The 11,670-nt window shown below is 40.2% G+C and overlaps 2 protein-coding genes across 2 annotated transcripts; both read right to left on the bottom strand.

Moving 5' to 3' along the window:
• Positions 1–2,946: 2,946 nt before the first annotated feature.
• grk7b (G protein-coupled receptor kinase 7b) lies at positions 2,947–6,448 on the bottom strand. Its single transcript, XM_026293048.1, has 4 exons — positions 5,855–6,448; positions 4,912–5,349; positions 4,014–4,285; positions 2,947–3,274 (listed from the first exon to the last, which is right to left on the bottom strand). Exons 1-4 carry the CDS (start codon positions 6,446–6,448, stop codon positions 2,947–2,949), a joined length of 1,632 nt encoding a protein of 543 aa, XP_026148833.1.
• A 1,372-nt stretch (positions 6,449–7,820) lies between these two features.
• rnf7 (ring finger protein 7) lies at positions 7,821–9,891 on the bottom strand. The gene is made up of 3 exons (XM_026291740.2): positions 9,666–9,891; positions 9,487–9,534; positions 7,821–8,445 (listed from the first exon to the last, which is right to left on the bottom strand). Exons 1-3 carry the CDS (start codon positions 9,829–9,831, stop codon positions 8,327–8,329), a joined length of 333 nt encoding a protein of 110 aa, XP_026147525.1. The 5' UTR covers positions 9,832–9,891; the 3' UTR covers positions 7,821–8,326.
• Between the last annotated feature and the right edge of the window lie 1,779 nt (positions 9,892–11,670).

The raw sequence follows: 11,670 nt of genomic DNA, 5'->3' as shown, positions 1-11,670 counted from the left end.
ACATTGACCACAATATAATTATGTATAATTTATACCGAGAAGGACACCTTTAATTAACTTAGGAAGGGCAGGAACAGAGCTAAGAGTGTGGGACTGTTTATAAGTGCATGTTTGTGTGTATGTGTGTGTGTTTCAGTTCAGACTATCCATGACATTGCACAGCCCCTGGCAGTGGAAGGGGTCTGAGGTCTGGGCTCCATGGAAAATGCCCATTGGGCCTCAGTGGGGAAGAACATCATGCACACTCTCTGTTTCTGTTGGACCGTCCTGCAGGAATTCACTTATTTGTGGAAATGTTAAGAATTCAAGCAATGAACTGAAGAAAACTGAATGTTAAACCAAAAACTAAACACTTCCTGAGTTGTAGTGGGGTCTCCCTGGTTACTCAGTATGATGAGGCTCTCAGCCGTGATCTGGTTCTTGATTCTTGAGTGTAATTTATCTACATTGTTGTGAAATACAATAAAGACCTCAGTCTAGCCATGAGTAAAGGACAGCGGGCAACAGCTCTCTTATTTTTTCACTTTCTCTCCCACATGGCTGGCTCTCATGTTCCCTCAGCAGACAATGGCCTCTCTGTCTTGACTGTTTAACCACTTTATCACCTATCCTAAATACTCTACACACACTCTCACAGACACACCCTTGTGCACATATGTGTATATATAGATAATGTAGTTTGTACATTTATGGAAACACATGCATGGATGCACAAATACAGACACATACTCACAGCCAAACAAGGGAAAAAACAGCAATATCAGTGGTGTGATACCATCCTGCAATGCCAGGGCAGAGCTAAAGTGTGGCACATGCCTTTGATGTGAATCCAGAGCATGGGCATGTAACAAACGCAGATACCAAATTACACCCTGTCCTGCTTTGATCTCTAAAACCCCCTGCCTGCTTCTACAGAGGTAATAAGATTGTGTGTGTGTGTGTGTGTGTCTGTGTGTAAGAGTGAGTGTGTATTAGTGTGCATGTGGAAGTGTTTATTTAGATATGTGTGGTTTGTGTATGCATGTGTGTGTTTGCATGCATGAGTGCTAATGTGTAACAATATGTGCAGTGTGTGTGTTGTTGCAGAGTTGTTCATGAAGTGTGGATGTTTATTGGAGGGCAGCATTACAGCGTTGGGCCGTACGGACCTAAGCCCTGGCAGAGGCTTGTAGGCGCCTGGTAAAAACATGTTCCTGGAGACCTTCGGCCGAGTTTGTCTTGTCGTCACGTCGTCCACAGTGGACTCCCCACTCTGCCTACACAGCCGATGATGATCATGTTGCATCTTGGATTTCCATCTGAACCACCCTCTAATTTCATGACAGTCGAGCGTGAACGGAACCACTTCTCAGCCTTGTAAGGTCACCCCCTTGAAGGAATTAGCACAACACATGTTTATGTGTCTGCATTACCTAAATGTGTCTGGCATTTGGGATTGATGTACTTAATGAGGGTGATACATGAGGGTGAATCAAATTATGCTGTAATTATGGATCTACTGTGATTAATATAATGCTATAATGCTTTATAAGACTTGAGCCTTTGAAAAAAAGTCAGACAATGTTGCTGTGAAAAGCATTTTAAAAGCACAATGTAAGAAGGCACCACAAAATATCACAAAAACAAGTATACAACTAGTGACTCATAAATGAAATGAAATGAATTTAGTACAAAATATTATTCTCATAGTTTGGCACTTACACTGCAGCTCTTAATGTGAATTGTGACTAAAATTGCTGGCACTGAGTACGTCTTCTTATAAAATGTGAGTACTGGAACAAGCTAAAACTGGTTAAATTAGATATTTGATTCAAAAAAGAGACACCTGAAACGTGGCAGCTCTCAGAGCTAAAATACAAAGTATGTGGTTGCATTGGACTGTGTTGCAACAACTCCTTTTTCTCTCCTCATTTTTAGAAATACCTGAAAAACACCTTATACAAATAAGAACTCTCCTTAGTATCTCTAGTAAAGGCTAAGGTAGTGTCTGTATCCATCTATGGATTCTTTTCCTTTCGGCTGCTCCCTTCAGGGGTTGCCACAGCGAATCATCTGCCTCCATTTAAGCCTATCCTCTGTTTCCTCCTCACCCACACCAACTATCCATCTATGGCTGCAAGAACTAATTAGCCATGAAGGCAAAATAGCTAGCTTTTCACAAACAAAGCAAAATTCTATGTAAACATGTCTTGTCTTAGCAGAAACACTATGTGCATACGACACGTTGTCCCCCTGCATCCCCTTGTTAAGACTGAATTATTCATCCAGTGCTTGTAAATGCCTCAGCAGCACAGCCAGGATAATGGGCATGGTGAGGAGTGCGGCCAGAGGTTGAACTCACTTCATGGATGTGTGGCGACACTCAGTGGTGAACGTACGCAACTAAGAAACTTCACATCACTATACAGCGATGAGATCACATGAGCCTATCCACTCACATGTGCAAAAAGCATTCATGGTATTTGCATGACGTTCCAGTCTATTTAACAAATAATGAAAATACTTTCATAATCCTGCTGCTATTCAACAACAGACAAACACTAGGTAGCATGTTTACAAACACATGTAAACACTTAGTCTTGCCAAAACAGCTGAATGATGTAATGGAAACTATGAATGCACTGGGACCTGCTGTCTCACTGGAAACAAAGGGCAAAACAAAAAGGTTGCTGCAGAATGTCAACGCGTGTTTCCATCCAGGCATAAAACTTTGCAAATACAAAATATATTAGATGTCTGATTATGTGGAGTTTAGTATAATGATCTGAGGTCATTCCTATTAATTGAGCAAAGGGAGAATAGGTGTTAAAATGCTTAGAAAGATTTCAAAAGCTATAAACAGGCACTTCATGTGTAAAATTGGTTGATATTAAGGACATTTATATCTTTGTGTTCAGAAGGAATATTGTTTTTCACATTTGTACATACCAGTAATAAAAAAGATGCTTATAAAATGACACATATGCTGGAGTTCCACACAGTGTCAGAGTCACGTTCATTCAGATTGGCGTTGTTCACCTCATCAAACACTCCAGTGTTAATTATCTCCTTCTGCCACTGGATGGGAACTGCACCTGTGCTAAACTCCTTGAAGAATTTCTCATCCTTGGCATCAAGCTCAATGTCCAGGACTTCAGAGTCGTCCCTGAACTCGTACATGTCCTTGGCATAGACCACATTGGACTTTGGCACCCAGGGGGGCTCCACCAACCCTGCCTCCAGACGATGGAAATTGATACTCTTGAAAAACTCATGGTTTCGTGGGTCACCACCACTAATATTAGGAAGACACAATACAGTGAATGTCTAATAACTGAACTGAGACGTTAATAAAGAGCAGGGGGTAGGAGAAATAATTAAAGTGGGACATTAAAGGGTGCTTCAGAAATCACTTAAAGGATTTAGATAATCAGGTTTAGGTAACAAATTTAATAAAATCAGAATTTCTTTGTCATGCAGCACCTTTCTGAGTCACAGTAAAACGAAACAACCACTGAAATTAGAGATAAAACAGCAAACCAAAATCAACATGCATCATCATATTTAAGACAGAAATAACAATAAAAGGTATAAAAGACAAGTGTCCTTGCTGCCCATATTACACCCACAAAGGTGTTGTCACTTACATTTCCTGATTAGATGCTTTCTTAAGAGAGTCAAGTACTGTAAAAAAGAGTGAATATTATTGTAAATAGACACTCAAAAGCCACTGTTTGCTGTAAGCAAGCCTAAAAGGTTTCAGAGGGGTCATTGACTAAACGTCCTCTGGAATACTGAAAGTAAAAAAGTTGTGTATTTGGGAATTCAGTGGAGATTCTAAACTTAAACTTAGCATCATGGTACTCATGTGACTGTTTCTCTAGAAACTGTATCATTTCATAAATAATAGCAGCTTTTAATGGGTGCAAAGGAAGTTATACATGTCCTTGTGTGTCAGAAGTTGTTCCTGATATTTAACTCTATAAACCTCATTTGACAGATTTAGGATTGTGAAAGTTAAAGTTTTCACTTACCGACACCCAAGGCGATGGCCCACCTTCCTCTTGAGAAAGCAGCGAATGACATCTTTGGTAGGAGCATTGAAGCGTTTGTGTTCAAACTTGCACTCGTCCTCCAGAGTGCGGCGAGTCACCTCCTCATTCTGCACCTTCTCCCTGAAGTCTTTAAAAGGCAAACGAGCAGCCACCATCTCATAGATGCTGCAGCCCAGAGCCCACCAATCCACAGACATGCGGTAGTACTCCTGCCTCAGAAGCTCAGGAGCCATGTAGCCAGTCGTACCAGCCTGACAACACACAGAGGGGAGAAGGAGAGCAGGTTGAGGGAGAACTCAAAAAAGTGAGAAGGTTTTTCCTTTTTGTGAGCAGCAGTTTAATAGAGCTTTATGGTCAATGGTCACTAGTCTCTAGTGAGTGGACCCTCCTGTGAATCCCCTGACTCATCTGCTTGGACAGACATGTCGAAGTCATCTGGTATTAGTCAAGCAAAGATTAAACAGGTAATGGTAACAGGCCTGTGCCAGTTTTCCATGCATTTCTCCAGCCTTCAACTGGAGATGAGGTCAGGCACCTTTTAATGAGATTAACTTCGGTCACACAGGGTTGGGCTCTGTTGTGTCGTGTGTCAGAGCAGATGTATTTATTTCTGCAGTAGTATGTGAACAAACATTAAACATTAAAAACAGAACAAATATGAGTAATAAAGTATTTTTGTCACAAAAGTGAAAGACAAATATTGGCAAACAACTGAATATTTCTCCAGCATGGAGGTAACTCTAAACCGATCACTCCAAACAAAGATACAGAGATTCTTTTAAACAAAAACCCACAGAGACGTGTCAGAAGGCAGAGCAGTGCAAACACCTGAGAGCAATTGCTAGAAGTTACTCTAAAGACAAGTCATCACACTCACCTTCTGGCAAATCATCTTGCCCTTTGGCAATTCCACAGCCAATCCAAGGTCCGACAGCCGACACTGTCCTTTACCATCTAACAGCACGTTCTCAGGCTTCATGTCCCGGTACACGATGTCCATGGAGTGGAGATGGAGGATCCCAGTGGTTATCTGGGCTGTGTAGTAAACAACACGCTCCATAGGGAGACCCCGCTCCCCTAACTGGTAGATATGAAAGCTGAGGTCTCCTCCATTCATGAGGTCCATGACAAGGCACAGGTGGTTCTTGCTATTGTAAGCGTAAGCCAGGTTTACAATGAAGAGGCTGTTGACCTTCTCCAGGATCTGCTTCTCCAGAAGGGCCAGCCTCTCGCCACCTTTTTTCTTCAAACACCTCTTGTCCAGTTTCTTGCAGGCGTACATTTGGCCTGTTTGTTTCACCTGCACGGCACATACCTGCCACACACAACAACATTAGGACTTACAAAATCTGTTACATAAACATATTAAGTTATATATTCTAACATAAGCTAAAAGCTACGAGTCATACAAGACCAAGTTAGACTGTAGCAAAACCTGAACAGATTAAATTGAGCAAGGCCGCTTTTTATTGCTCATGAAATTAATTGTTGTAATAGAAACTTACATTGTTTATTTTAGGCCTATTGTATTGGGGGTAGTCCTGGCCTAATGGATAGGGAGTCAGAAAATTGCAGGTTCGAGTCTCAGGTCCGGCAGGAATTGTCAGTGGGACGGAGTGAGACCCTTGAACAAGGCACCGGACCCCCAACTGCTCCCCGGGTGCCGCAGCACTGGCTGCCCACCGCTCCGGGTGTGTGTTCACTGCTGTGTGTGTGCACTTCGGGTGGTAATGCAATTTCCCCATTGTGGGATTCTAAGGGTAATAACTTTATTACAAAACATATAATTCAGACACTGAAATGCATTTTCTGATACCTACCTCACCAAATCCACCTTTTCCCAAAATCCTGAACTCATAGAAATATCTGTTACTGATCTTCTGCTTCTCATACTCCTTCCACTGCAAAAACCTATAAAAGAAGGGGCTTTCCAGGTACTCAGAGAAAGGTTTTCCCTTCAGGAAGTTCCTTGTGGCTTCTTTTATCTGACCCATTATCACCTCATTAAAGGTCTTGTCTGATAAATCCTTGAACCTCTCAGCATCCTCTTGTGGAAGGCAGGTTAGGAAATTCCTGGATTCAAGTTGATAGAACTTTGTGAGGATGATCTTTTTGGCTCTGGTTTCATCCTCAGCAAAGCTCCAGGCATTCAGCTCCTCCAGGAACTCAGCAGCAGCCATATACTGTGGTTCAGAAGCCAAGAGAAACTGCTTAAACAGCTTCCTCCCAATAGGCTGTTGCTCACAGAGTGACTCGTATGTCTTCTCCCCAGCTCTCAGCAGGGCAGAGGACTTCTTTGGTTTGGGCAACGTCAGGGACAGCCTCAGTTTTCTCAGCTCGTTGCGATCTACATGCTGAGCCTTCAGGTAGGCTGTGTTGGTCACCAGGTTGTCCAGTCCCACTAGGTCAGTCATGTCAGATGTATCCTGGAGTTCATTCATTTGCAGATTTCCAGAACAACTGAGCACCTTGAGCACCTACATCCTGAACATCCCCTGCCTTTTGTACCTCACCTGTTTGAACATTACAAGCACCACTGTCCTCTGGGATTTGTTGGTAGCTAACACACTTATTCGTAGTTGGCACTCAGGGAAAGCAACTTATATGGTTTGAACTTAAGAGGCTTTAGGCTGGTCTATATTTAGGAGATGCAAAGTGCCTGTGTGCAGTAATTGGGCTGCCAGTATGACATGACAAAGTGCTAGATACTGATCTTAACAACTGATTGTAGCTTCTTATGAAATAAAGAAAGCACAGAGAGCATTGTGGGTAAAATATGTGCAATATGTGAGGAAGTTTGCACACTATGGTTCAGAATAGGATGAAGAAAGCTACAGCTAAACCCTACCTGGTTAGAGACGTATGTATAAACAGTATGTATAACACTATACTTATACATACTGGTTGGTATATGCAAAAAAAGTGCATGCTACAAATAAAAAATATGCTGTGCACAGGGCAGTGCCAACACAACATGCCAGGCAAGATCAAGGTTATACAGAATTCAGAGAACAGAGTTCACCATCACGAGGAAAAAACCTTTCTCGTAGTTTCTTTACAGCCTCAAAAGTTAAGAGCTACATCATTACCTCACTGTTACTGATTCAAACGGCTTAACATAATAAGCTTCAGGATCAATTAGAATAAGTTAAGAATGTATTATGTGCCAGGCTTTGTGCTATCACCAACATTAACTCCAAATTCTTACTACAAAATATTTTAAATTTGGCCCTGAGAGAGGCGATCTCTCTTCTTCACTTCATCCACATGGTTATGAAGGTTGAAGCAGCGACCTTCTGGCCATTATTGTTGTCCAGGTTCTTAGGCTAAGCCTTATGTCTAAGTGACTTACTCCGATCAGTCTTTTCCACTAACAATGCCTCTTCACAGAAAAAGTGTTTCAACATTTTTACCCAGGGAGCACTGGGTACTTTTGCATCAATATTTTCACAGAACACTATCATTTGGATGATTTCAATATGGCAGAAAAACAACCCTGGTATACTGAGCATAATTAGACACTTTATACTGTTACTGGTTATTGTACAGTGTATGTTACCCAATGATAGCAAGAGACAACTAGCTGATCAAGAAGTGCTTATAGCCAAGTCACTATTTCATATTTTAAAAGTAAATTTGTTTACAAAGTGGACAAACGTTACGTTCTTCAACATTACCTTATTGACCGACGTAAATGACAAACGTATAAATACACAGTAGCAAGTCTAAAAGAGACTGAGCAGAAATGAGTGTGAATTGTGAAATGAGTTATATGCCAAATTTCCATATTTGGGAATTTTTTATTCTTGGTGATGTAGACTTTTTTCTGTCAGTTACAAATTTAGGTTTCATATCTAGCCCTGTCTTGGCAGGCCAATGTGTAGGACTTATATACCAAGTATATTCCAATGACTAGATGAAAAACATGTTTACAGCTATACACAATTTTTTATTTTTTAAAGTTACACATTCAAGATGTGTCAAACATCACCACAGACAGAAATGTAAAGCTAACATGGAACCAAACACTGCAACAACTTTCATCTGTCTCTTCACGACTCTCGATCCCTCCTGCCACATCAACCATTTGATAAACAACGATTCTGCGCTGCTTTTATTTTGTCCACCATCCTCATTTGACAGAACTACTGGAACATGCAATCATAATTAGGAGGACAGTTGTCAATGTCAGTTGCTCTGCACAGAATGCTGCAGTGATCACTGCCAAGTCTGTCACCACTTTTGGGTGCAAACAGGTGTAGTCCAAGAATCAAATTGCCTGGATGTGGGGCTTATTTGCCAATTCTCTGAACCACCCAGTCCTGCTGGCAGAGGGGACAGCGATTGTTCTGCTTCACCCAGAGGGACATGCAGCAGTTGTGGAAGGAATGGTTGCACTCTCCCCATACAACTGAAAGGCAGAGGAGGAGAAGTGAATAAGGAGTGAGTGACAGAGAGAAAGAGGGAGAGAAGCAATGAGTGAGAATTAAAAAGGAAATCACAATCAGCTTTGTTACACAGATTCCAGTAGCACAGCCACATTTAATAGTAAAAAAAAACAATACAAACAAGTACAATAATATATTTAAATATATCTATATATTCTGAAAAATGCTGTTTCCTCTCTATTAGGGAATAACTAAATGAATGGGATTTGACTTTGTTGCTCAATCTTAAAATGTTGTTTGGCAAAACACACCGATAGGTAATAGCTGCATTAAAATGAATTAAGAACTGTCTTCATCAAATACTATGTTGACAGTAAATTGTAAGTTTCACCACATATTGCTAAGCAGGTTATTTTCAATATTATACCTTTGAAATGTTAAACTTATGTGTTAAATGATATATCTGACAGTGGAGGACGTAGCGATACCATTGTGTAGAAACATAAATAGAAGTCATGCATTCAAAACTTTACTCAAATAAAAGAACTAAAAGTAATCAGTAATTACACATATACATTATATATAGTTAGGAGTAATGTATATTCTATAATTTAATTGTAATGGTAATTTAAGGTTGCAGCTGATACAGGCAGCTAATGTTATTTAATAAATGCTGGTGGACTTTAAATTTCATACCTCATAACTTATATCATAATGTATTTGTGGGTTATTTTGTATTTTTGACATGAACCAGCAAAATAACTAGATTCAAAAATGTACAAAATAAAAGTACAAATAAGTACCCTTCTAAATGTAGTAAAATCAATGTATATAGTAGTAGATATTGGGGTATTCAAATTAATTAAAGTACCTTGAGACTAACTTATAAAGCTATACAGCATTTTAGTAAATACACAAAAATCACACTGACACAGGGAGACTCAGGCTAATGTAATCATTTTTTACTGAAAATAAATAATTAGTTAAAGGTGAATAAAATCCTAGCCTGGTCTATCTGTGCCAGCTAGCTAGTGTTCTGTGTTTTAGTGTCGACATGGTCTTACCAACACAATCCTCTTGTTTGTTTTCAGCTTGGCATCGGAGACAAGCGTCTGCAAACCAAGAAACACGCATTTAAGCACCACCAACTATTTGTCTTGATGTTAGCAACGTCAACTACATTCCCCGCTATCTGGGCTAAGCTACGCTACCGGCTAGGTGTCTAACGCTTCCCCGGACTCACCCATCACTTGTACCCGACAAATGGCACAAGTATCACATTCAACGTCCCAGCTCCACATCGCCACAGCATTCCACTTCTTTAGGGAAAACATCTTCTCCCCGCCCGACTTAGAGCCCGAAGAAGTGTTGTGAGAGAGGACTAAACCCGGATCGTCGCCGTCATCCATCTCTGCTGCACAGATATAAGGAACGTTGGACAGGCTAAGCTAAGCTAAACAAGATGGACGAAGCACTTAACGAAGCTAATGCTAATGCTAATGCTAGCTGGGTTAGCATTAGTCTTGTCTCCATGGCGACAGAAGAGGGCGCTGCTACACAGACACAGCTAGAAATTGTTGAATAAACCATAAATATGTCCACTTTGGTTTATATTTCCCGACTTCCCCAGCGTTTTGTTTATCTTTGTTAAACTGTCCTTACACATCCAGCTGTAAACATGGCTTCAGTTTTCGTGTGTAACAAAATATACAAATATTTCATAAAACGTAGCTTAAGCTTAACATACAGAAGCTGGGAAACAGCAGGTCTTGAAAGTCAGCAAGGTGAAATGTAGAGAAATGCCATACAGGAAGAAAGAAGCATAAAGCAATCACATTACAGTGAGTCATGATTGCTGTTTGAGTGTTTACCTTCTGGCAGGCATTGACAGATTGGGGTCAGCAGATGGTAGAGACCCTATCTGCAGCTCGCTCAGCCAGGAGGCTCCCTCTGAAGGCAAGCCAGGTTTAACTGTGTAAACCCTTTAAATTGAAGAGGTCAATCCCAAGAGGCCTGAAATGCATTAAAATAACTTTTACAAAATGACCATAAGAACAAAATCATTTGAACCAGGATAAAATCAAATAGAAATAGACAACATAATGCAGAGATTTCTTCTCAGCTGCAGGAAGATCATAAGACATAATTTCTCTGGGGATATTAGAGGTTAAATCTCGTCCATTCATAACTTACAGATAACAGACTTCAGGGAGTTTCCTTGATCCACCATACTGCACCTACACTACTGCGATTTATTACCTTTAGGGTTTTGACCAACATCAAGTAAACTCTGCTGACACTCTGCAGTGTTGTTCTGTGTTAAAAAAAAAAAAACAATGTGACACAGAAAGAAAAGACTTATTTGGTAGAACTCAGCACTAAAACGCTAGTATAGATGAGGAAATATCATTATTAAAATAAACAATTTTATTTTGTACATTAGATGAATTGTGAACTGGCAAACTAATTCTCTAAGAAACTAAAGAGACAGATCGGTGTCGATCTTGGAGTCAACGTAACCTGCCTGGTTTTGGACTGCGGGAGGAACCCAGAGTACTGGACAAAACCCACACAGGGAAAACAATTAAATCTGAGAAAGGTTATTAACCTTCCTGTATATATATTAAATGAATGCTCAGCAGTTTGCTTTGAACCATAAACAGGCTCACTTTACAGCAACAGGGTGATTTCTACCTTTTTACTTTAAAAACAGGTCTGTGTAACTGAATGGGTTCGTGTTCCAAGAGTTTAGGGCAGTCTTGCAGAATAAAGCAGGGATGAGCAGACTCATTACAGTCAAAAACAAAAGTTAAGGAGTGTTCAGGGATGTCCAGTAACCAACACTACTTCTGGTAAAGTTTTGTTCTTTATTATAATGATGGACTGTTATGGGGAATAAATGTGGTTTTTAGTTCTTTATTTATTTTATTAGTCTGCCTTAAACGTGAGAAGTCAGGGGAGCATTTGGGTTTAGTTCATTTTGCGTTGCACTTATTTGAAGTTAGTGTATGATCTACATTGTTTTTTTGCATTTCTGAGGTAAAATAAAACTTTTCTTTATTTAAACTCCTATTTCCCTGTTGTGTCACTGAAATGTCCCCAACACAGAAAGGATCTACAGTCATTCTGTTACAGCACCACAAAATCCATCACATGAAAGCCTTGTGATTTTCATCATGTCTCACATGAAATAGAAAACTGAACAGGTTCCAACTCTCTAACCAACTTTTATCTCAGCCCCTGAAATA

This window comes from Mastacembelus armatus, chromosome 13 (assembly GCF_900324485.2).
Source record: "Mastacembelus armatus chromosome 13, fMasArm1.2, whole genome shotgun sequence".
NCBI lineage: Eukaryota > Metazoa > Chordata > Actinopteri > Synbranchiformes > Mastacembelidae > Mastacembelus > Mastacembelus armatus.
Note: the sequence above shows the minus strand (reverse complement) of the source record. Positions and strands in the feature narration are given on the sequence as shown.

What these genes read in the sequence shown, in the direction of transcription:
- grk7b (XM_026293048.1), bottom strand. Translation starts at nt 6,448, where the DNA reads ATGACTGACCTAGTGGGACTGGACAACCTGGTGACCAACACAGCCTAC. An exon ending in GCAAGATGATTTGCCAGAAG is followed by an intron (nt 4,286 to 4,911) that starts GTGAGTGTGATG and finishes GTGTGTTGTCAG; the next exon opens with GCTGGTACGACTGGCTACAT. An exon ending in GGCCATCGCCTTGGGTGTCG is followed by an intron (nt 3,275 to 4,013) that starts GTAAGTGAAAAC and finishes TCCTAATATTAG; the next exon opens with TGGTGGTGACCCACGAAACC.
- rnf7 (XM_026291740.2), bottom strand. Translation starts at nt 9,831, where the DNA reads ATGGATGACGGCGACGATCCGGGTTTAGTCCTCTCTCACAACACTTCT. An exon ending in TTGTCGGGTACAAGTGATGG is followed by an intron (nt 9,535 to 9,665) that starts GTGAGTCCGGGG and finishes CTTGGTTTGCAG; the next exon opens with ACGCTTGTCTCCGATGCCAA. An exon ending in CAAACAAGAGGATTGTGTTG is followed by an intron (nt 8,446 to 9,486) that starts GTAAGACCATGT and finishes TCTGCCTTTCAG; the next exon opens with TTGTATGGGGAGAGTGCAAC.